The sequence below is a fragment of the Pempheris klunzingeri genome, chromosome 14, assembly GCF_042242105.1.
Source record: "Pempheris klunzingeri isolate RE-2024b chromosome 14, fPemKlu1.hap1, whole genome shotgun sequence".
Taxonomy (NCBI): Eukaryota; Metazoa; Chordata; class Actinopteri; order Acropomatiformes; family Pempheridae; genus Pempheris; species Pempheris klunzingeri.
The window spans coordinates 15,098,231-15,121,965 of record NC_092025.1 but is presented as its reverse complement, the minus strand read 5'-3'; the positions used below and the strand labels follow the sequence as shown (position 1 = coordinate 15,121,965).

Here is a 23,735-nt window from a genome sequence, read left to right as displayed (position 1 = left end):
GTGTGTGTGTGTGTGTGTTATAAATAGAGCTGAGCAATGAGACACAGGTGGTCAGAAACATGGTTTGGGTTACCAGCCCCCTCTGTGACTTACATCAGGATGTTTCTTTCACCTTCTCCTCTCTGATTCATATTATGGTCCTGTAAAATGTACTTTGACCTGGAAAGAACAAAATGAGGCTAATATCCAAATCTAATATCCAAACAGTGTCCTCTAGTGGAGATTTAATCAAAACAATATCTATGTCTGTGTGGATTTTATTAATTTTTTTTTTTTTTTACCTTTTTTGTAGTCATTTATTGCAGCAAACAGGTGCTCTGACTTGCTCCACCCTAAAGAGATAGACAGTATAATAAAGTTTGGTGGCTGTTTCTTGAATTCACTGAGGGGGAGATATATTTCCTGCTGAAACTGCTTGGTGCTGCTTGGCTAATTTTAACCTGCCAGTTTTAAAGAGCACAAGGACTGAAAGCAACATTATAAAACCAGAGAAGAAACAACACGTCTGCAGTGGGACCTTGGTGAGACCTTGGTCTAGATAAGGTTTGATCCCAGTGTGAATGTGTTGAAATACGTTTATACTATTTACTTTTGTTTATCTTAATATGCTAGCAGAACAGTAAAAATACTCAGACAAGTTATAAAACTGTGGAAGTTAAATATTTAGTTGCACTGGTTATCAGCTCGCCAGAGAGTTATTTGGAGCTGAGTAACATTTGTTTTAGAGCATGAAGGAATTAAGTTGTTGCATCAATGCAAAATGTTTGCCGTGACTGTGCCATGTGCTGCTCAACTGTTGTGAGGCCTTTGTCACTGAAGGGTCACAGCATGAAGGGTCAAGAGATAACAGCTGTGGTGGAAGAACTACTGCAATCATTTATTTAAGTAAAGAAGAAGCAATGACACAGTGTGGAAATACTCTGTTGAAAGTATAAACGTCCTGCGTTCAGAAATATACTTAAGAAAAAGCACAAAAGTATAAGCATCAAAACATGCTTAAAGTACCAAAAGTAAAAGTACTCATTGTGCAGATTGGACCATGTCAGAGTAATATATGTAATATATTTTGTATTATGATTATTGATGCATCACTTTAATGTTGCAGCTGGTAAAGATGAGGCTAATTACTTATTATTATTATTGATAGTCAGCTTAACCTATAACAAGACATCACTTTGTTATATTGTGCATTATAATCTAAATCTGGAGAGTAACTAAAGCTGTCAGGTAAATGTAGTGGAGTAAAAATACAATATTTCTATGTGACTTGATCACAAGCAATCGTTGCTTTGTTTTCAGGGATCAGTGACCTGTGTGATTCACTATTTAGGGCTGATGTTACATTAAAAGTATGAATCTATATGTCAATTTTCTGTATGTTTATCGCAGGATTACAAAACGTCTGGTTCAAGGTCCTGTAGATATGGTGAGTAGCAGATTTTTAGACATAAATCTTGATGTTGAATTAAGTATTAGGCTATACAGCCTTGATGTCTGTTTAATATGATGACCCTTTTGTAAATCTTTCTCCTTGATTATTGTTTCATCCCAGTTGGCTTCTCTCTTTTTCTTTCTCATCCAATCAGAGTCATCGTTCTCGAGCCTCCAGAGTGCGGCAGCATGTCCACTGTGACTCCTGCTACAGCCGGCGCTGCAGGGCTCGGGTGGAGGTGTCTGTGTGCTGTGCACTCATCCCCTGCCGCCTCCTCTGTGGAGCCGTCTTCCACCTGTGCAAAGAGGAGGATCACCTGCTGCTCTGCCCTAACGTGAGGGTGCCCTGCCTCAACGCTGCGTACGGCTGCCCGGTCCACCTGCCCCGCTCCTCGCAGGCAGCTCACCTGCAGGTGTGTCCTGCCAGCGTGGTGTGTTGCTCCATGGAGTGGCTCCGCTGGCCACTTGATGACACACACCCACACAGCACCATAACTCTGCAGGACAACTTGATGAAGGAAAATGAGGGGCAGGGAGATTCTCTGGATCTTGCCATGGCCCTGGTCGATCAGTCAGACCTTTACAGCCACCTGAAAATGAAGCCCCTTTATCCAGAGCTGATGGTAGCAGAAGAGGAGGAAATGAAGGATGAGGAGAAAGAGGAGACGGCAATGGGAGGGTTTGTCAATGGTGTTGCAAACAAAGACACCAATGAAGGTAAATCATAGTGCTGCTTTGGTCCAACATGAAATAACCACCGTAGTTAGGAATCACTTTAAAGGTCCCAAAACCTGAAACCTGAAAATATTTTCTCAATTAGCTTACTAAATATTTAAAACCAAGTTTTCAAGGGTTTTAAAACGACAATTGTTAGTTTTTTTAATCATATCTAATTTTGAAACACAAATGAATTTGAATGAGAAAAATGTTTTCAATATACAGAACTCTTGGAAGAAAACTCTTTCATAGACACATAAACATCTTCAACAGTATCTATATCTAAAAATAATACACTTTCTGCTCTGTACCTTTCTTCCCTCTTTGTCCCCCCATCGTCCATTGCTGCAGAAAGCAGCTTGTGTGAGAATAATGTTGATGAGAAGACTGGACACAGTGCGGGGCAAGGCTCAAACATCAACATGGAGAAGTTCAACATGTGTGAGATGATGTTCGGCATGGAGAGAGGCGGCTGTGCGGTCGCTCAGGAAAACAAAGACAATCCCAAACAAAACACAAAACCCGGTGAGAAGGTGAAGACGCAGAAGCAGGACAGCGTGGTGAAAGACCACAAAGACACAGAGAAAGATGATGCGACTGCATGCTCAAAAACCTCAGCTTTGACAGGGCTTGCCCCGTGGCAGGAGGGGGTGATGGAGCGTCTGGGGAAGGAGCTGACCCCGCAAGAGTACAACATGTATATGGTGCATCATGGGCGCATGCTGCTCTCCTTCGGACACATCCAGGCCTGTACACCGAGGGAGAAAGATTTTGTCTATGGCAGCCTGGAGCCTATCCCAGTCCAGACCCTGCGCTCTTTCAAGGTGATGATTTCAAACTATATTTATTTACTGTAATGCTGGATGACCACTGCTTCTCCTGGCCGAATGATCTCTGATCAGTGATGGCTCATGCCTGATCCCTCTCAGAGCTCTATTTACTGTTATGAAATTGTACGGCACCACTAAAAGATGCTTCCTGTTTCTGCATTTAGTTGCACAACACAGTTTTTGCAAAATGGTTCCAATTTGTATTCCACAATTTCCAAGAGGTGGAGCCTCTACCATTGGGGTGTATACAGGTGGTTTATATGCAGTTGATGACTGAAATAGGACTGGTTATTTCTACCTACCTGTCCATTGCTGTTTCATGTATGCTCTGATGAAAGTCTGACAGATCGAAAGCTTAACAATTAAATTCATTTGCTGCGTAGATCTAAGTGTGCAGAAACCTTTTTCAGCAGTAAGCTGTGTTTATTTACAGTAAAATTGACCCCAGTTATTTGGCATCTGTGTGCATCAACCAGAATGATGCAAATTTCTGGTGACGCCTCAGAAAACGTGGTTTTAAATGTTATGTGTTTTTTTTATATACTATATTGTGGTTAGATCACATATGATTGACAGTGGCAAAGCAACACGGTCATCAGATTTTGATTTGAATATTGTTAAATCCTGATTGGTGCACAGAAGCACGTGTCATCACCCTTATATTTTGTGACTCTCCTTCTGTAAAATAGGAACAAGATGGTCAAATGCAAACACTGCTGAGCAAAGTAACATTAAGTTTAAAAAATAAGCTTCAAAATAAGCATCAATAAAACACACTATCAACCTGACCTAATAATACTGAATACAAAAGATTGATTCACTGCACACTCCTGCATTCTAATGTAAAGTAATATATTCTCATGTGTTTCCTCCTGTAAGGTCCCTGACAGCTATCACTACAGGCAGCGGGTTCACCTGTACGACATGGCTGGCCGTGCTCCGAGCGAGGATCGCACTGTGGACACATCAGACCTCGGATCCAACGAAGAGGACTGGTTCAGTGATGAAGCAGCAGTCACCCTGCTGGGCTACGCCGAGAAGGCGGTCATGGGCCACAAGGTCAGTCAGACATTTATGACAGTAGAAGTAAAAACATATAAACTTCTCACGTGATCAATCATAGCGTGGCTGTAATGCAACATTGAAAAAATATATTTATATCAATGTTCACTATGCAGAGTTCATCTCTTTAGTACCGAACACTTTGCTACACAACTGTACCATGACAATTTTGACATCTTGTCCAAAATATTGTACAATGAAATTACACGCTGTCCCTTTATTGTGATATTTGAGTTATGAAGAAGACTTTTTATACACAACACCATCTTTAACAGAACCTCATGGAAAAATAACCAACTCTCAGTGTCTTGACAATATTGTGTGTTTTCTGTCTTCCCTCTGTAACAGTTCTTTAAGGAATATGATATTATAGTTGGATTTCAAAAGTCCCTGATAAAAAAAATCATTACTTTAAAAAACTGGTGTCTTCCTCTGTGATGCATTTATGACCAAAACCTAATTACAGTCAGTGCCAACCGATTTTCATATTTTTTGTGGAAAAACTAAACTACTATCTAACACTTATGGTGAATTTATAAAATTGCTGCGTTTAGGTACAACAACCTTTATTAGGTGCTATGGTAGACAATGCCTTCCTGGGAAAAAAAATGTAATAGCATAGCATGCAGAAACATTGGTATGGCCCTTTAACAAGAGTTAATCAGATATTCTGATTGATTGGTTTCCTCACAGATCAGCGAGCTAAAGTCAACCGATGGGCTCTTTGTTGACGAGGGAACACAGACGCACTTGTTCCGCTCGGCTCCGTTTAAAGGGAAGACGACCCTGGCGGAGGTGATGGTGGACAGGCCGCTGAAGCTCCTTCTTCAGCTGGAGGCAGGGAACGTGAACAGCAGACACTGCAGGGCCAACTGTGCCTTCACCTTCATCTGTGGTCACACCTTCCTCCGCAGACAGTTCGCCACACATTTCAGGTGCCCGTGAACACTGGCCCCCTCGCTGTGGATGTACATGTGTGGTGTGTTAACGGGTGTATTAATCATGTTCTGCTTTCCAGGAATGTCCACAGTGACATCCAGATGTGCCTGAGTGAGTGGTTTGAGCAGAGATGCCCCCTCGCGTATCTGGGATGCACCTACAGGCGGAGGAGGTTTCAGCCCTCCACTCATAAAGCCACCGTCTCCTACAAGTGAGCACACCCCATATTTGGTAGTGCAGATCCCAATAATTGGGTCTCCCATTTGTCCTTTATTTTTTTTTATTTTTTTCAGAAACTCATAACAAACTTCAGTTCGTACTTGCTTTAGTGAATCAGATCCTCTTTTCCCTGCAGTCAAGAGCTGAGGAGTTTTAACTTGCGTCCGATACTTGAGGACTCAGTGTGTGACGCCTCACAGCCGTCCGAGAGCACCGAGGACTCCTCCACAGCTCAGAGGAAGAGGAGAGGTCGGGGAGGAGGAGGGCGGGACTGTCTGAGCTTGCTGCCCTACGAGGTGCTGTGCCACATGGCCAGTTTCCTGGACAGTCTGTCCCTGTCCCAGCTGGCTCTGGTGTCCCAGCTCATGAGGCAGGTGTCCTCCACTCAGCTGCAGGAGAGAGGGATGGTCACCCTCCGCTGGGAGAGGAAGACCTACTCACATGGAGGAGCCAAGTGGAAGGCCAAACCTGTGAGATATACGTACTAAATGATCCAATCCATCCATCATTGCAGTGTTTTATATGAATGAAGACTCACTGTGATCCATGTTTTCCTTTTCCCTCCTCCTGTCTCTCTACAGGTATGGGAGTTCAGTAAACTCTTCAGCTCAGTGGATTCGTGGCATATGGTGGACATCCCTCCGATATCTGCTCATCTAAAAGTCTGTCCTTACTACGAGACCTCTCTGCACAGTGAGCCTGTTCCCCTGCCCAGCATGAGTGAGGAAAAGAGGGACAGCCAGGAGAGACTTACCCTCATCAACCAATTTGGAGAAAACAGATGGAAAAATTGAAAAACAATTTAATTCTACCTGCTTTTGAATTTATTTATGTATTATCTACAGCCCGACTACACTGCATGACTAGGGATTGTGTCTTACAGGCAGAATGTCACAACGCACCACAAAGAACGAATAAAATCAACCTAAACTTGTGCTGTCTTTCTCCCCCTTTGTGGTCTAAAATTCAATATTATTGAATCAACAATTTGTAGGTGGGCTGCTTTCATTTATTTACTGCAGCATTTTTTTGACATGAAAAAAATACTGTGGAGACATCATCTCACCTGCAACTTTAAAGGTCCTGTATCATTTTCAGGTTCATACTTGGATTTAGAAGTCGTTACTTACTTATTTACTTAGGTAATGGGTCTGCATTCTTCTGCCACTGAAATTGAATGAAACGCCTCCTATAAAGCATCATTTTGGGATGAAAGGCAGAATGAGACTTAAGCTCACTTTCATTTTAGGGAATTAAAAAAAAAAAAAAGGTATTCCCCATCATATTGGCAACAGCTGGTATCATCATGTCCATGGAGCTCCTCCTCCTCCTCCCCTTCCTCCTCCGCCTCCTCCTCATCTTCTTCGTGGCACTGATCGCTCCTCATACCAGGCTGCTTTGTTGTGAGTACAGCAGCGCACCGTCCTGCTGCACTCACAACCAGAAGGTTATGAGGAGGTTATTTCCACTCCTGACTGCAGCAGGATTCATTCACACTGAGGTATGCATCGTTCCGCTGCAACCGTGAAACGGCTCACGTGAAAGCCGTTTGGGAACAGTGGACGTTTTCGCACGGCTCTTTTGTTTTCTGCATCTCTGCTGCATCAAGGACAGAGATACCAGGGCGATAGGAGGATCCATGAGAAACGCTTTGAGCAGGACGCCGCTACAGAATCACGGTAGGCCACGGTCACAGTGATGGGTGCACAGTTACAGGTAGAAGCTGAGCACCAGTGAGCAGCGGTGCAGGAATCAGGAAGATGTGATGGGCGAGAAATCAAACCGAGTGAGGTTGAATAAGAGAGTGGAGGCGTTTGGCAAATAAGCCTATAAGAGAATGACCCAATAAACCTGTAAAATGTTGCAGAAAAAAGCACTATTATGACTCGTTATAGTAGAATATAGAACATAATCTTACCATTGAACAGACTAGCAGATGGTTTATCCCTCTGTTTAGGGTCATAGAAATGATTTTATGTGTTTGCAATGGAATTGACACTTCATATACAGCACTGTGCTGAAACCGGGACTCTACTGTAATGTAAGGAGCTGCACTGGGAAATCCCTCATCCTGAATAATCCAGCTGCCAGCGTCTGTGTGCAGGTTGTGTGGGGGGTCAGCCATGGATCCAGGGAGGCTGGAGCAGCAGGTGGCCAGCGTGGACAGAGGCATCGCCTTCCTGAAGCAGGAGCACCTGGCCATGCTGACCGGCCTGCAGCTGGAGATCACACACCTGAAGAGGCGCTGCCACGGTCAGTCTACCGGTCTACCTGCTGCTCTCTCAATCTCTATATGAGGCTCTTACCTGCTTGTCTTTCTGTCTTTTCTATCTGTCTGCCTCCTCTTGGCTGCAGAGCTGAGCTGTGAGCTGGACTCCAGGTTTCCTGACAGAAACACAGAAGGTAAGACGTTACGACTCCTTGATGACAAGGGGGACAATGTGTGAGATTTTATGCCATGATAGAAGGGGACACAATGGCAAGGCAGGATACAACATTATTACAGTAAAGTGAGATTAACCTTTTGATATACTATGCCAATATGCAGGATCAGTATTGATACCAACACTGACTTTATGAAGCTGATCGAGTATCGGCCATGACATAATCTATCCACATTAAATAGTAAATGCCATCATCAAATTCAGTGTTTCTGCTATCAGTTACATTCAAGCAGGCCACTGACATTGTTTATTAGTGCCACAACAATTTTTGCATTGTGTTACCTGATCAGAAAAATTATCAAAAATAATCAACAATGAACACTCACTGAGGTACACAGATTTTAAATATGGGAAAAGAGACCACTGGTATGAAGTCAGTATTGTTAAAGACCCTGGGTTGAAGTATCAGCATCGGTACTAGGAGAGAGAAAGTTGGATCAGTTATGCATATTTTTGTTCTGAATGGCGTGTTTTGCCACAAATATTGTTTTCGTCCACATTTGTCAAGTGCTTTAGTTCAGCAACTCCTTGATAAAAGCAGTAAATGAGACCTTCATGTTGTGGCGTAACATGCAGGCACTGTGGGTTAGAGCTTATTCTGCAACAGATATGCAAAACGAGTTCTAAATCATAGAGAGTGTATATTTATCTAGCCAGGTTGCACTGACCGATAAAACAAGTGAAGGGCATAAAAAGGCGCATAGAAAAGAAAAATTTATCAAAAGTAATATGAAATGGATTGTGCAACAGGATAAAATTAAAGACCAGAGAAAAACAGACCTATGAATGGCATCATTAGAGACACAATAATCTCCTCAACATCTACTCTGGTTTCTGTATGTGTGTAATGAACATATATACTTTAATCCATATTGTATGTGTTTACGCTTGTTTCTCAGAGGAGGAAGCAGAGCTGGCAGCCCGTTGTGAGGCAGCAGAGCGTCTCTTAGAGGACCAGCAATGCATGATGGTAGCTGCACGTGGGGAGCTACGGGCCGGCCGGGCACGAGCATCAGCCCTCGGAAGGAGCCTCAGGGAAGAAGAGCGATGTTTCCTGGATGAACTGAAACGCCGCAGCCACAAGATCACGCTGCTGAGCCGTGAGCTGCAACGGCAAAATGTCATCACGACGAGCCTCTGCCACGAGCTCCACGCCGCACGTTTAAAACTGTTCCAGCAACGGCAGAGCTCAGAGTCTGCTGCAGAGAGAGGGGAGGAACCCAGAGGAGAGGAGGTAGAAGAAGGAGAGGAAGACGAGGATGAAGACGAGGAGGATGAAGATGACGCGGGGGAAGACGAGGACTGGCTACTGTCCCCGCCTCCTCCAGCCTCTCCCAGCCAACCAGAAAAGAGACGCAAGAGGCGTGTCAGTGTGAGGGAGGAGAGGGTCCGAGCTTGCATCCCGCAGGAGAGAGTGACATCACCGCAGAGGCCACACCCAATGCCCGACCCCGCTCTCTTCTTGGTGCCACTTAGATACCGCCTCCTTCGCTTGAACCAGCGAATCAGGGCGCAGGATGGAGACGGGCTGGAGGACGAGTGGGAAGATATAGAGGACACCAGGGTGCACAGGAGGGTGGACATGGGAGCAGGAGAGGGAGAAACCGCTCTGTGATGAAGATAAAAAGACACAGTTGTCTTCCAGCAGGTCTCGGCCAAGATCAACCAACATCTGATGCAGCTCTACTAGAAAAAGCTGAGAGATGAAAGATGAGAGAGATGTAACCTTGTGATCGTGTGTAGATTTCAGGAAGTTAGTTAGATATTTAGAGTTAGTTGCACAAGAGCGTGTGTGTGTGTGTGTGTGTGTGTGTGATCAAACCTACACATAGGCGTATTTACTGAATTTGTCACATTGATGGTACAACATGTACTCTGAAAATGTGAAGAAATTAGTGGGTCAAAATAGGCTGAATAGCGGGACTGTTTCATATGGATGCCTTTTGATTTTAACACAGTCGATCACGGCTTTTGCCTGTAATTAGTAGCCTTGCCTCTGGGTCTGTGAACACTTACACCGTACCGTTCAAAGTGGCAACCTGCTTTTTCACTGCACTAGCTGTATTCCAGGTTTGGACAGTCTCTCTAGAAGGCTTAGGGACATTTTGTATAATTTGCACTTTATTAAATTCATGCAATGTGCCTAGTAATGGCAGATAAGTATTTCTGGTGTCATGTTGTCTGTTGTCAATGCTTTTTAGGTCTTTGTCATTGCAGATATTGTGGCTTGTCATAGCAGGAAAAGCACTTGAAACAGTAACAGTGTCTCTGGCCAAGAAGTGTCTCAGTAAGCCAGTATGACACTGTGGCAGTGAACCAGCATGCACAATACCAGGACCCAGAAACAGTGGGAGGTAAATGCCTATAATTAATTTCTACACCCGTGCTTTTCTGACTGTGGCATAAAATATCAGCTGTGAAAATGACCTATTGCTGTTTACATGTGGCTCTGACAAAGATGTTATGACCAATTGTCACTCGTTTTTACAATTATTAAGAGTTCAATCAATGGAAAAATAATCTGAAATCAGTAAACCAGTCATTTATGTCACTGTTAAGTAAAAACAGCAGACATTATCAGGTTCCAGTTCCTCCAGTGTGAGATTTGCCTCTGTTCTCTGTTTTTGTACATCTTTGTTACACAAAAAGGGAAATCTCACACTCATTCAAGAGAATAATCTGCTTACCTCTGGATCTGGAATATTTTCACCAACACCTACACTGGGTGGCAGCACAACCAAGCCTTGACTAAAATATGGTCAGATCTGCCTGTGTTGATGAAGGTACCTAATATTTGCACTATGCAGTATTCATGAAGGTAGTATGAAAGCAATATTTGTCAGCTTCCAGTTCAGACATGAAGGAATCACATTTCATTCAGTGGTAGAACAATACATGCGCAGTCATATATTACAATAAGACTTGTATCATTGAATTTTATAGGCTTTTACAATTGACAGAATGAACTATTTAAAGAGAGACACAGTGGAGCGTTCAGAGGAGGTATACAGGAAGACTGTGATGACTCACAGTCAGTCTGGCGATCCGCATCTGTTCTAGCAGACGGCCACAACAGCCCACTAATGCTGGATACACACACACACACAATGCCACAGAGAGCTGTAATCTTTATTTTCATCAACGTGGGCCATCAGTTTTCCAATGATCAAATGTGGTGGCCTAAGCTGAAAAAAAATAAATACAGTTAGGAGATGAAATGAAACTGAATTGAACTAAATTACTCTCTCAAACTAGTTATTGATCACGTGGTTGTCGGTGTAACACAACTTGTAGCCAATGTCCCGTTCTAGAATGTTCCCACAGTCGTCGTGGAGACAGTGCTCAGAATGCTAATGTCTCTCTGCAGCGCTGCCATGGCAACCAAAGATCCGCGTTCCAGCTCATGCCTGAAAGTGAGTGAAGGGAACGGAGGGAGGACAGTGCAGGTTTTGCTCCCAGGACTTTGTGCTCGGGGAGGGCTTTGCTGTGCTGGGCTGTGCTGTGTCATGCCCTGCGAGGGGACAAAATGTGAAGAGGTGCCAGACCTCCTGCTGCTGCTATTTATACACCTTCTGCACGTGCTCACATTCAAGGTTGATAGAGAGTGCATGGAGTTGTGTGGATACAGGAAGTTACATCATGAACGGCAGAGAGGTTGCCCTCTTCTGGACTTGGATGGGTACTAAGTGTGTGAATGTGCATGTGTGTGAATAGAGGGCCTGCAGGCTCACTCACAGCTCCTCTCCACCCATGAAGGGCAGGCTCACACATACACTGACACACGGTTTGTGTAACGTGGTTTCGCAGCAAGGGCAGGGGAGCCTCCTGCTGTAGAGGAAAGCCTGGAAAGCTCAGCTCTCTGATTTCAGCAGGATGAACAGCAGAGGAGTCTGGAGAAGATGACACAGACTGGCAGTCTCTCCCTCTCTCTACACTGGCTGGTAGGGCCCACAGACTGAATACACTAATGTGATACTGATGCTGTTTTATTCTGATGTTGTTTGAGATATGTGCACACGTTTTCTGCTGCACCTTTGTATTCCTCTGAGCTTGAGGTGTGCTCATTTTATAAAACCTCTACACAGGATTCAAGACATAATAATTCAGTGTATTTAGGGTGGTCTGCTGTTTTGATTTAGACTCTTTTATGAGCCTAAACCATCATTTAGAGGCATTTCTTGATATGAAAATTGTGCTCAGTTTTCCTCTTCATCTGTGTTCCAGGATTCACACATATTCAACATCACTCCAGGGTTCATCTGATGAGATTTATTCTCCAAAGTTTTCCAGCCCTATCCACTGTAAGGTGACACCACTGCAGGAGCGCCACATAATCTTCCTATCATCAGCTGTTGTCTAAGGCTCTTAGCTGCTTGCATTCACACATCCCACAGAAACAGACACACACATGTGACCGTGACAAAGCCTTTTGCAGTTTATATTTAGCAGCTTAATTCAATCATGCATTTAAGATTCGAAGCGTAAGTTTACACTTGGCTGAAAAGCAGAATTTCACTCCTCTCTCAATGACAGAGTTTCACCTCTGACTACGCCAAGCAGTGGGTTAGGTGGGGTCAGAAGTGTGCTTTACTTCACCTGTTGTGCTTAACGGCTGGCAGTAAACAAAACAAGATTTCCAGCTGCTGTTAAAGGAAAGACTATAATTTACTACACTTTGGGTTTTATTTTTGTACATTTTTGGCATTTAACATTGCACTGTGGTCTGAAAATGCAGCAGCAATGCTGAAAATAGGTCCAATGAGGGCAACAAGCACATACGGTCAGATGATCAAACAGGTTGTAAGCAAAGTTCCAGGTTAGTCTAACTTATTTGGAGGAGAAAACAGAGTCTTACGGTAAGATTGATGAAGGTACCCAAACCCAAACTTTCTGTTGTCCTCCTGTGTAATGTTTTACCTCTAAATAAGCAGCTGTTAATTCAGCAAAACGTGGTTACTTTGGTGTGTGCAGTGTTATTATAACCATTAATAGCTTATTGTCGCTGAACTCCTATAAATACTGTTGTCTTTTCTCCCTTAGGACATCTGCACAGTTGTTTTGCCATTTTGTGCACACAGGCACCATGGGAAACGTAGTACAGTGCTGTCAATCACTGTCAAACTACTTCAAGTGTAAGGATGCACCAGCCCGGGGTACGGTGGAAAGATCCCCTCTGCTGTCCAGCGAAGAGAGTGAATGTGAGTCGCCGAGCCTGCCAGAGGACATCACCGGCGTGATAAACCCAACCCTCGAACCAGAGCACTTCCTGTTTCCTGACATCATCCTGAGCAGCAACCCGGGAGGGGACGTGACTCTGGTGGAGCCGATGGTGTGCCTGCTGGTGTCTGAGGAAGAAGAGGGAGTGAGGGCGGATGAGCCAGGAGATGACGGGCAAGACAGCAGCAACGTGGGGAGAAACAGGGGTTATTCTGAGGTTGAGACACAGACCGAAGTGGAGACACAGATTGGCATGGGGGTACAGACTCAGACTGAGTCACAGGCTGACATACTTGGGTGTAATAATGAGACTGTGAAGACAAAAGTAAATACACTAGCAAACACTGGGACAACAAGCAAGATGGTTGTGGATGATTGGGAAGAACGTGAATTTCTGAAACAGATGGATGAGCTCCTGGGGGCACAAATGGATACGCAAACTACTAAACTACTTACTAAAATGCCATCAAAGAAGAAAAGGACTGACTCAGGAACCTGCTCTGACATTGCTGTTGAGTTAGAAACACCAGGGAAGGTGGAAAGTCAGACGGAGAAAAACAAACTGGCCTTCGGAGATACAGACATGGAACAGGAAGAACTGAAAGAGAAGCACAAGGAGCTGACTGCCACTTTAACAAAATATACATTTCAAACAGTAGAAAATACAGAGCTGATAGAAGAGTTAAATACAGATGGACAGACTGTCTTTAAGTTGCAACATAATACCACAGCCCGGACAGAGCACCTCACTTTCCCGACAGATGAGAATATTAAGGGCAAAGAAAAAGGCAATGTAATTATGGAGAACTTTGACCCTGTTGACTGTTGTGTCGACCTGAAACAACAGAGTAAACTGGATAATAAACAGAGCACCGACCATAACATCATCTACACAAAAACAAACCAGAGAGCAGATCAGACCTTTTTCAATCCAGATCTAATTCAGTGTCAAGGAAACTTGCAGCCACCAAGTAGGAAAGAGAACACGGACAAGACTGGTCTGCTGCGCGAGTTGGAGACAGCTCTGGCACAGGTGGAGGAGGACAAAGGGGCTGAGATGAAGCAAATTACTTTGTTTTCAGTTGACAGGCTGTTTCTGGCAGCATCACATGCCAAAGGTGGGTGATTTTATTTGAATGTGTTACTTTTTGCTCTTATTTTCTCTGGAGAATGTGTTTTTGTCAGCACACCTAGATCTACTTGCATTGCAGCACGTAGTGGATCATCACACGATGAAGGATCATTTTGCTCAACAAATTAATCAGAAATCGAAAATGAAAAGAGAGACATGTCCTCCATGTCAAACAGCCTGTTTTCATCCTCACGCCCTTATTTTGTTTCTTCCGTTTTCAACAGCGCCTCCAAGTCAAATTGAAGAAAGCACCGAGGATGATCGCCCAGAGCAGTCTGATGCTGATAAAAGCAAACAACTCAGCATCTGCGACGTAGTTGATCTCCAAGAGACGAGCTTTACTGTCAGAATTCAACCTCCTGGAACAGAAAGTTTTGAGCTTCAGGTTCTGCTACGTTACTGTCATCATTTTCTCAAAGATATATCACTGTATCTCACTGTGTTTTTTCTGAATTCCTCCAATCCAACTGTCTGACTCTCAGGTGTCAGGCCAGATGTTGGTGGTGGAGCTGCACCAGGTGCTGATGGATCATGAGATCACCTGCCATCGCACATGCTTCTCCCTCCAGGTGGGAGGCACCGTGCTTGACGGCCTCACCGAGCTACGCTCCATCCAGGGCATCCAGGACGGAGGGCTGATCAAGGTGGTGGAGGGTAACAGCCTCGTCCTTTTCTGCCTTCTTATCAGTTGTCTCTTTGTGGCCACTTTGTTCACATTGGAGTTGAACATTGTCAACATCTGACTTTAGTCCCGCTTCACTGACCTCACATCTGGAGCTTCAATTGGACCATGAACAAGTTGTCAGAAAGCCTGTTTAGTCTGAAAAAAGTTGACCTCTCATCCAAACTGTTATTACCCTCTCGGGGTGTCAGACAAATGCCCTATCTTTATGGCTCAAAACTCAGCAAACGTCTTTAATAAACTAATAAACTGATCTAATGGCTCACTTAAAAAACTTTTTTTGTACTCATCATTCATGTGTAAGATTAAACACTTTATAAGCATCTTTTCTGATCTTGCTGCAGATTCTTACTCAGTGCGCGACGCTCGTCTTCATCTCCGACATACGCGTGATCTTCTGAGGAGCCTCGACCCCACAGATGCATACAACGGAGTGAACTGCAGCTCACTGTCCTACCTCAGCTTTTACACCAGAGGAGAAAAGGGTAATGTTGTTCCCTCGTTACCTCCTCACGCTGGGTTTTGTCTGACCATTTCTGTCACTAATCCTTTACTCCTTCCACCTCCATCCTCGTCCCTTCAGATAGTGAGAGCGTGGGGAACAGGCGAGCTGCTGAAAAGGAGTCAGTTGACTTCAGGCCTCCAGACTACATCGTCCCTGGATGTAAGGAGCGACCGCTTACTCCACTCCAGCCACTCAGAGATGACTGGAAGGTGAGACATCAGCTTCTGTGACTGCAGATATAGCTGGTTAAACATTCAATTAAACATGCATTTAGCTATCATGAAGCAACAGTGGGAATTTATGAAAGTGTCATTACAGCCATTACAGTGCCTGCGGGTTCTGACTATGAGCAGCTGGAACCCACCTCCAGGAAACAGGAAGATGCACGGGGACTTAATGTACCTCAATGCCCTGACCATGGAAGATAAAGAACTCAACATTACATCCTCTACACGTGGCTTCTACCTCAACCAGTAAGTGTTTAACTGTTCAACCATTTGCAAGTTTGCATAGCGATAAAGATTGAAGTGTTTATTTTTAGTGGCTAAAGATTATGGTCACCAGTGGATGAATCCTAATGACTTAAGGGATCCCCCGACATTTCTGACTTTTCCTCTAGCACCACCAGCAGGTCAAAGTTTTCAGTGATCCCATTAAATATCTCATCATCTCTTTAATGGACTGAAAGTTTTGTAGTGATGTTTATGATTCCTATGAAAAAGGTATTTTAGTGACTTTCATCAGGCTTTTGTTTTACCAACAGTAGGTCAGAGTTACTTTCTCTTATCCTGAAGAATCTCCTATAAGGACCAACACACAAAATGTTGTACAGACATGAATGGTTCATAGACGATAAACCTGATCTTGTCAACTACTGGAGCCATGAAATTTGGTACAGACATTCATGTCCTGCACAGGATGAACTGTAATAGCTTTGGGGGTCCCTTAACTTATCATGAAGGACCATAATCAGGTCTAAGTTGCAATCTGTCCAGTACTTTGATTTGTGGCCAGAAGCCTCCAAAACTAATAACATTCCCATCTGCCTCAGCTGTACTTTGTATTTAGTGCTTTCTTAGCTGTGGCATGTATAAATTCATGCCAGTAGTTTATTTTAGACTCTTATTTTCTAATCATAGACTGCCTCTAAATATTCTATTTCTTCCTCTCAAAGTTCCACAACTCAGGAAATATTTATTAGAGTAACACCGACTTTAGAGAGCAGTAAACCAACAACAATCATGTATGACAAGGACTGTAAAACTTACCTGAATTCAACTTGTTCTACGCTCTGACTGCTCCAGGTCAACTGCCTTCAACTTCAACCCCAAACCTGCAGTTCCCAAAATCGTTTGCCACTCTCTGGTCGAGCTTCTGACTCAAGTCAGCCCAGTTTTCAGGAAAAACTTCAGTGCTCTGCAGAAGAAGAGGTGAACAAATTGTTTGTAATTAAATTAGAAACTTAATTCTTGAACAAGAACCAAAAACATGTTACACTGTTCATTTCAATCTAATATGAGGACGTACACTGATATCAGTCATCTAAATGTCTATGGTTTACATGAAGCTTGGTGATACTTGACCGAAAGATGAATCACCTTCATCCCAAGAAAACAGAAATCCTCACATCACTACTAACTTTACTAATAGAAAGTTTTTTCCTGTCACTTCCTGTGAAACAGAGTCCAGCAACACCCTTATGAACGGATTGCAGCACCTTTCCAGGTGTTCACTTGGATTGCCCGTCAAGAAGACCACACCCTGGACTGTATCAGAGCCGAGGAGACACACACTAGTCGCATGGGCCAGGACGAGCACACAGCTGGGCAGGTTGCAGACATGAAATTGGGGGAAACAAGCTAATTTTGGAAATGAGTAGAAATATAGCATTGCAGTGAAGCACAGAACTTATGGCACATGCATGGATACACATACAAACAAAAACAATATCAAAGATTTGACAATGCATCTGAGGCTAACAGAAAGTGATGCTAGTGCTGATATTTAGGTTGTGTACTATGACCACAGAGTCGGGACTGGAATGAGGAGCTGCAGGGATGCAGGGAACTCACCAGGAATTCCCTTCAGGAGCGCCTGCACAGAGAGAGGAACATATTCAAAGTGAGACTCCAGATTTCTTAACATCTTCTTTCCAGTTCTCTCTCTGATGAATAATTAGAGAAGTAGAGCTCATCACCAGTTTAAAACACTGAAGTAGTAACAAGGAGGACAGGATGTATAAAACCTCTCTTGTCCTCCTATTATCCTCTGTACTATCCAGCTTTTTAATGAAATAACTTCCTCTTCCTGCTTTTGTTGCTCGTTATAACAGAGATTTTAATCCCTTCATTCAGATCAACAGTGACTTTGTTGCAGCTGCAACACGAGGTGCTGTAGCCATCATCGACGGCAACGTCATGCCGTTGAACCCAGGGGAGGCGCCTCACATGCAGATGTTCATCTGGAACAATCTCTTCTTCAGCCTGGGGTTCGACATATCTGAGCACTACCGCCCAATAGGGGGCAACACAGCTGCTCATGCTGCTGCCACCTGTGACCTGAGAGGAGCACAGGTAGAGATTTAGGATGCATTTATTGTTATATCTGTCCCGTTTAAAAGTACGTTTGTTCCACAAGGGACCGTATGACATTCAATATTTTTGGAAGGGTATAATTATGTGGATATGAAAGGCAAAAACAACAGTCACACACAAAGAAAGTACATGTTCTTCCAATCCAAAAACAACTTCTGCTGCTCTGCTACAGGCGTATGCATCTGTGGACATTGAGGGGCTTCACACACTGGGGACAGCTGTGGTGGATTATCGTGGTATCCGGGTTATCGCCCAGATGATTGTTCCTGGGATACTGGAGAAAAATCAAGAGCAGAGTGTCGTCTACGGTTCTAATGACTATGGCAAAACTGTTTGCTCTCACCCCAGGTAACACAAACACAAAAACAATCTATCTTGATCAAGTTCAAGCATGTAATCAGGCTGCCTGTCATTTTTTCAACATTATTCCAGGTTTCTGGAGCTCCTGGATAAAACCAGTAAACCACTAAGAATCCAACGTCACCAGGTGCTCGACCATAGCAACAGACCAGTGGAGCTTTGCTCTGCCGTCGAGACCAAAGGCATCCTGGGTAATGACGGAAGACCCTACATCTTGGACCTTCTCCGGACCTTCCCCCCCGACCTTAACTTCCAGTTCTCAGAGTCAGAGGAGAGGAGCGAGGTGCCGAAGGAGTGTCAGAGCTTTGGTTACCCACAGCGACATCATCACAGCCTGGCCAGCCTGAGACCAGAGCTGATAGAGGCCTTCATCCAGCACAGGTGAGGAAGAGGAGATGTCAAAATCCATTTAAACCAGCAGGGTGAACTGAGCTCAGGAAAGGAAATGTCTCATTCCTCTTTCTTTGATTTTTCTGTTGCAGGTATGAACTTTATGTCAAGTTGGTGTCCCAGGGGCTCATCCAACTGGAAGAACAGTGTAAAGCCACGGACCTGAGTGAGGAGTCGGCCTGTGAGCCAAGAACTGGAGATGCAGCCATAGCTGGTGCTGACATCGGTGAGCAGCTAAAAGAAGTGAAATGATAAAACCTTATTGATAAACAAGGAGAAACTGGAGTGAGAAGGTACAAATTAGCCAAACAATGGTTGTACAGTAATAATCTGAGCACTTTTACCTGAGAGCTGTGGTTAGGCTCACTATGAAAATTAAGATTTTACATACACAACGGTTTACCCTTTATATGTTAATCCATGAGTTATATAATAGTAAATAATAGAACTCTGACAGGGAGCCTTGTGCTGCATAAAAACCTTTTATACTTTAAGTACATTTTGCTAATAGTACTTGTAGTACTTAACGAAGATTTTGAATGCAGCACTGTCACTTTTTATTGCTTATTCCTATGCTTTAGTAGGATTCTGCTACACTGTTCATTCTTGTCCTTGAAAACATTTGAGAAAACAATAAATTATTCATTGTTAAGTAATGAATGAGGCAAAGGAAAGTGGTGAGGCTTGTTTAATAGTTCTAGGTCAATTAATAATGCATTCATATTTTACTTTTGAAGAGTTACAGAGGAGAGAGGTGATCATGAAAGCTTGTAAGGCCGTTGGATCCGTGAGTGACTCCTGCTTTGACATTCGCTTCAATCCTGATGTCTGCTCTCCAGGTACTGAACACACAGTTATGTATGTAAAGTTTTTTTTTTTTTTAAAGATTAAGATTTAATGGTATGTATTTACTGCAGGTGTTCGATTCTCCCCTGAGTGTGCTGACGAGGTTCAGAGGCAGAGGCAATTGTTATGGGACTTGGCTGCTTTTCTGCTGTCAGATCAGATCCCAGCGGTGGTGAGTGTTGTGTGGAGCAATAATGATCAGCTCTATCTTCTACTTGAAGTTTAAGTTCATATCTTTAATGCTACTGCTGCTCCTGTGTGTGTGTGTGTGTGTGTGTGTGGTAGCTGAGGGACTGTCTCGACCACACAGCAGTGCCAATGGATGGAGCGACCCTGACCTCAGCGCTGCACCAGCGGGGTGTCAACATGCGATACCTGGGCACCCTGCTGAAGGAGCTGGACAGGGTGGAGGAGAAAGGGAGACTCAGCCACATACAGGTACGTACCACAGCTATAATTAACTAAACCACATATATGTAAAGTCATTGTAGTAGCCTGCCACTTGCTCTTGAGTTTACTTTTGAATCACATTCGTTTTCTGGTGAAGGGTTGATTGTCTGCATTGTGATGTCTTCCTAATCAAATAACAGATCAATCAAATGTTCCCTCACAGAGAATTTCTATCAGTGAAGTCATTATCAGATGTGCAAAACACACCTTCAGGACCTATATACAGGTGAAGTGCTCAGATAATCCTAACGAGTAAAATATTAGAATATGATGTTTAATTTTCTGATATCAACATATATCTTATTTTCTCCCAGGATGTGGAACCTGCAGCTTTCTCCGCTGCTGTCAGTCACTTCCTAAACTGCCTCCTGAGCTCTGCCACCTGTTTGCCTGACTCCTGCTCAGATGAGCTCCTCACTCGTCGCAGGAGCCGACGTCGACGGAGCCACGGGGGTCGCGTCGCCATGTTGACAGACAGCGTGTGGGCTAGACTGACCCCCAGTGAGCTGTGGGGCAGGATAAAGACTGAGGCTGGAGATTATTACCACTACACAATAGACAGGTGTGAGTTTGTCGCTGAATGTGTGTGTGTGTGTGTGTGTGTGTGTGGGTGGATATGTGCAGTGGGAATTTACATTTGCATCCTCTTTGTGTCCAGTGAAAATATAGATGAAGTAATAGAAAAGCACAGCCTTCAGAGGATCTCCCTACTAAGAGGGATTGCCATCAAGACAGGCATCCAGGTCAGACATCTACCAACCTTTTCTTCGTATTATACATAAATATGAATCTTAAATCTACACTAGCAAAAAATGTGGGACTAACAAAATGGAGCTGTTCCACATCTGCCCCATCTTCCTTATCTCTGTATTTAGGTGCAGCTGAGGGAGTATGTGTTTGAGTCTCGACACAGACCAGTGTTCGGTGAGGAGGACGTTGTCAACATGTTCCCAGTAGTCAAACATCTCAGTCATACAGTGACGGATGGCACACGACTTGTGCAACAAGCACAGGTGGCAGTGCAGCAGGGTGAGACGCAGATAAACACACTTATAACTGCATAAAATCCAGTCTATTCGTATACATTTAATGTGGCATGATGACCTCGCCTGGGTGCTTAATATGACTTACCATTAACTTAAAAGTATCTGCCTTATTGACGTGCTACTGAGCATGACATTATATCCTTACCACCTACACAGGCACCTTAGAGGATGTGTCATGGACAAAAAAACATCCATATACAGTAGCATCACACTGTCACACATCTGATGTTATTGGTGCCTTCAAATGAAATTCATTAGGTCATATTGATGCAGGAAGTCATGTAAGCTATATATTTTTACATTCGAGTGGTTTAAGCCTTTAGAACACTGTTGCTAGGTGACTGACAACATGAATGGACACTGTATCGTCATTGTATTCACAATTACATCAACTAGTAACCCTTTGAGTGCACACACGGGCATCTGAATATTATACTAAGATACACTGAAGGATGTGAAGCTGCTCTTAAACATGTTAGGTTGTGAATGCCTCGTCAGTGGGTCATTCAAATGGACTCTTCTCATGCATACAGTAAACACGAACCTTCTTGAAGGTGCCATAAGATTACATGAACTCTACACTTTGTCCCTTTGTACATAAACACATATACTTAGGGTCATCACTTTAGTATTTATTACTGTTATTATCTAGCTACAGTGCAAAAACATACATCATGCATCTAACACTGATTTGCACAGATTTGGACTTTTTGTGCATTCAAGGCTCATCGGTGGTGTTTTATGTTTGCGTTCAGGGCTTCTCAGAGATGGCTATGAGTTGATTAGCCAGGCCCTGACTCTGTTCAGCAGCGTATGTGGGGTCCTGCATGAGGATGTATGCATGTGCCTGCGTCTCCTGGGACGGCTCAGCTACATCTTTGGGAAATATGCAGATGTAAATATGCCTTACAAATCATTCCTACCTATCCTGGTTCTACACTTCACAACCGCCAACCACATCTTCAGTTTTGTTTAACGATGTCATACGGATCATCAGGTTTCATGAAATGTTTACCTCATTTCTCCATGTCTCACAGGCCCTCAGCCACCAGGAAAAGGCTGTTATGAGTAGTGAGCGAGTGCAGGGTATAGACCACCCACAGACCATACAAGACTATGTGAGTTCTTTTACATTTTTATCGATCCACGGGCTCATTGTTGGACCATAATGTGTTATTCCTGTTGATCTTTCACAACACCTTTCTTTGTCAATGTAATATTCAACTTGTGTCTTCATTCTCCTATCTATGATTCAGACTCACCTGGCCCTGTACTGCTTTGCTGGAGGCCAGCTTTCAACCTCCCTCCAGCTGCTGTATCGCGCCCGGTACCTCTCCCTGCTTGTCATTGGAGAAGACCATCCACAAGTCGCACTGCTGGATGTAAGTGAGACTTCTTCTGACTCCTTGCTTTATATTGCACAGAGGATTGCATAGGTGAATCTAGGATTTGATGAGTTAAGAAAGTCAGAACAATCCAAAATAAAGCGTCAAATAGTTATTTGGTATTTCAGCAACCAGTCCTCTGGTTTCTACATATAGTCAGTTTTATTTGTGCTCGAGGGAATAATTGCATGTCACCCATGTGGTGGAAGTCATCTGTTAATGTTCCTGTTGTGTTCCTCTACTTTAGAGTATGCTGGGTCTAGTGCTTCATGGAGTGATGGAGTATGACCTTTCCCTGAAGTTTCTACAAAATGCCTTAATTTTAACCTCAAAATACCACGGTACCACATCCCTGAAGTATGCACACAGGTAGGACAGTTTCTCATCATGTTCCTCTGTTTCTTATGTTCAGAAGCATCCAAAGAAATACAAAAAACACAGATTGCAACACATTAGGGACAATCTGAGAAAATGATAGAAATGCTTTGAAATACAGATTGCTGTGGACTTTCTATTTATATACTGCTGCTTCCTTAATTCCCTTTATATAAAAGCTTTCATAACCTCTCTGCCTCTGTCTTTCTTCTGTGCAGTCATCATCTGCTCGCCACCGTGTATGAGAGCAAAGGGGAGTTTCGATCAGCTCTGCAACACGAGAAAGAGGCTTATTTGATTTATAATAGCCAGGTGTGCTTTAACATGCTGGAATAACGTGTTTGCTGCCGTTGTGTTTATGCTATATGTGTGTAATTTTAACTGAGACACTTCTTTGTTGCTCACAAGGTTGGCGAGAACCATGACAGCACAAAGGAAAGCTCCGCGTACCTGAAGAGCCTGACTCAGCAGGCTGTGGTTCTCCAGAAAGCTATAAACCATATCTACAGTAACACACCCAGTGCCTGTGTTCCCCCTCCAAAGGTTTGTACAGCTTCGTAAGTGCATGAACTCGTGCATGCAAGCATTTCTGGTTGTGTGATACTTTATTTTGTCTGTGTTTCTCCCCAGTTTTCCATGCCAAGCCTTCCCGCTATCCTTCAGCAGCTCAACCTGACGTGTGGGATCATTCTCATTCCCCTCAGGTGAACGCCCAAACAGGCCCAGTCAAAAATAACTGCTAATGTGGGGGGCTGTAATGTTCATATCACCTAATGATTATTCTAATAAGGGGTGAGAGTCAATTATGATTTCCTCACATACATGCTGCATGTTTTATTTCTTTCTCTCTAGTTCAAAAGAAGTTGTGGACCTGAGGATGGAGTTGCAAGGAAAGGAAAAGGTTCAAGTGGAAAAAACGACAGCAGCCCTGAACTATGGACAGCTACAATAGTGTGACTGTGACTGTAGACTGTGTTTTCAGTCCACAGTCTTCAGACAATGAACAACTATGGCAAATGAAAGCCAGGAAAATTGCTTGTCTTAATAAGTAGGTTAGCCTACGTTGAACTATGTCAAAGTAACAGACAGGTGCAGCCGCCTCCGTTTAGAA

At 43.7% G+C, this 23,735-nt stretch overlaps 4 protein-coding genes across 5 annotated transcripts in view; 3 read left to right on the top strand and 1 right to left on the bottom strand.

Moving 5' to 3' along the window:
* Positions 1-23,735, bottom strand: part of abhd11 (abhydrolase domain containing 11) — a 179,492-nt gene that overhangs the window by 12,838 nt on the left and 142,919 nt on the right. The gene's annotated exons all lie outside the window — the stretch shown is intronic.
* LOC139213290 (F-box only protein 40-like) lies at positions 460-6,117 on the top strand. 2 transcript variants are annotated; one of them, XM_070843953.1, is made up of 9 exons: positions 460-521; positions 1,390-1,426; positions 1,587-2,148; positions 2,500-2,972; positions 3,858-4,037; positions 4,734-4,975; positions 5,059-5,190; positions 5,335-5,668; positions 5,780-6,117. In XM_070843953.1, exons 2-9 carry the CDS (start codon positions 1,424-1,426, stop codon positions 5,990-5,992), a joined length of 2,139 nt encoding a protein of 712 aa, XP_070700054.1. In that variant the 5' UTR covers positions 460-521; positions 1,390-1,423; the 3' UTR covers positions 5,993-6,117. The 2 variants fall into 2 exon arrangements, with proteins under 2 accessions (XP_070700054.1, XP_070700053.1); XM_070843952.1 differs by having other exon boundaries at positions 515-543.
* LOC139213571 (coiled-coil domain-containing 92B-like) lies at positions 7,295-9,257 on the top strand. Its single transcript, XM_070844303.1, has 3 exons — positions 7,295-7,451; positions 7,554-7,601; positions 8,542-9,257. The coding sequence occupies exons 1-3, from the start codon at positions 7,322-7,324 to the stop codon at positions 9,255-9,257; spliced, it is 894 nt and encodes a 297-aa protein (XP_070700404.1). The 5' UTR covers positions 7,295-7,321.
* Positions 12,726-23,332, top strand: LOC139213396 (clustered mitochondria protein homolog). The gene is made up of 28 exons (XM_070844075.1): positions 12,726-13,338; positions 13,435-13,977; positions 14,216-14,376; positions 14,474-14,645; positions 15,018-15,158; positions 15,257-15,387; positions 15,497-15,651; positions 16,483-16,608; positions 16,861-17,008; positions 17,207-17,299; positions 17,533-17,751; positions 17,945-18,120; positions 18,205-18,513; positions 18,615-18,736; positions 19,260-19,361; positions 19,440-19,540; positions 19,654-19,806; positions 19,982-20,044; positions 20,133-20,380; positions 20,477-20,561; positions 20,694-20,847; positions 21,620-21,759; positions 21,902-21,982; positions 22,121-22,246; positions 22,497-22,618; positions 22,843-22,936; positions 23,033-23,167; positions 23,255-23,332. The coding sequence occupies exons 1-28, from the start codon at positions 12,726-12,728 to the stop codon at positions 23,330-23,332; spliced, it is 4,791 nt and encodes a 1,596-aa protein (XP_070700176.1).

Excerpts from the sequence above, each read along its gene's own strand:
- LOC139213290 (XM_070843953.1), top strand. Across the intron at positions 4,976-5,058 it reads CAGTTCGCCACACATTTCAG|GAATGTCCACAGTGACATCC; the intron begins GTGCCCGTGAAC and ends TCTGCTTTCCAG. Across the intron at positions 5,669-5,779 it reads CCAAGTGGAAGGCCAAACCT|GTATGGGAGTTCAGTAAACT; the intron begins GTGAGATATACG and ends GTCTCTCTACAG.
- LOC139213571 (XM_070844303.1), top strand. The coding sequence starts at position 7,322 with ATGGATCCAGGGAGGCTGGAGCAGCAGGTGGCCAGCGTGGACAGAGGC. Across the intron at positions 7,452-7,553 it reads CCTGAAGAGGCGCTGCCACG|AGCTGAGCTGTGAGCTGGAC; the intron begins GTCAGTCTACCG and ends TCTTGGCTGCAG. Across the intron at positions 7,602-8,541 it reads TCCTGACAGAAACACAGAAG|AGGAGGAAGCAGAGCTGGCA; the intron begins GTAAGACGTTAC and ends CTTGTTTCTCAG.
- LOC139213396 (XM_070844075.1), top strand. The coding sequence starts at position 12,726 with ATGGGAAACGTAGTACAGTGCTGTCAATCACTGTCAAACTACTTCAAG. Across the intron at positions 20,848-21,619 it reads ACAGGTGGCAGTGCAGCAGG|GGCTTCTCAGAGATGGCTAT; the intron begins GTGAGACGCAGA and ends GTTTGCGTTCAG. Across the intron at positions 21,760-21,901 it reads TCTTTGGGAAATATGCAGAT|GCCCTCAGCCACCAGGAAAA; the intron begins GTAAATATGCCT and ends CATGTCTCACAG.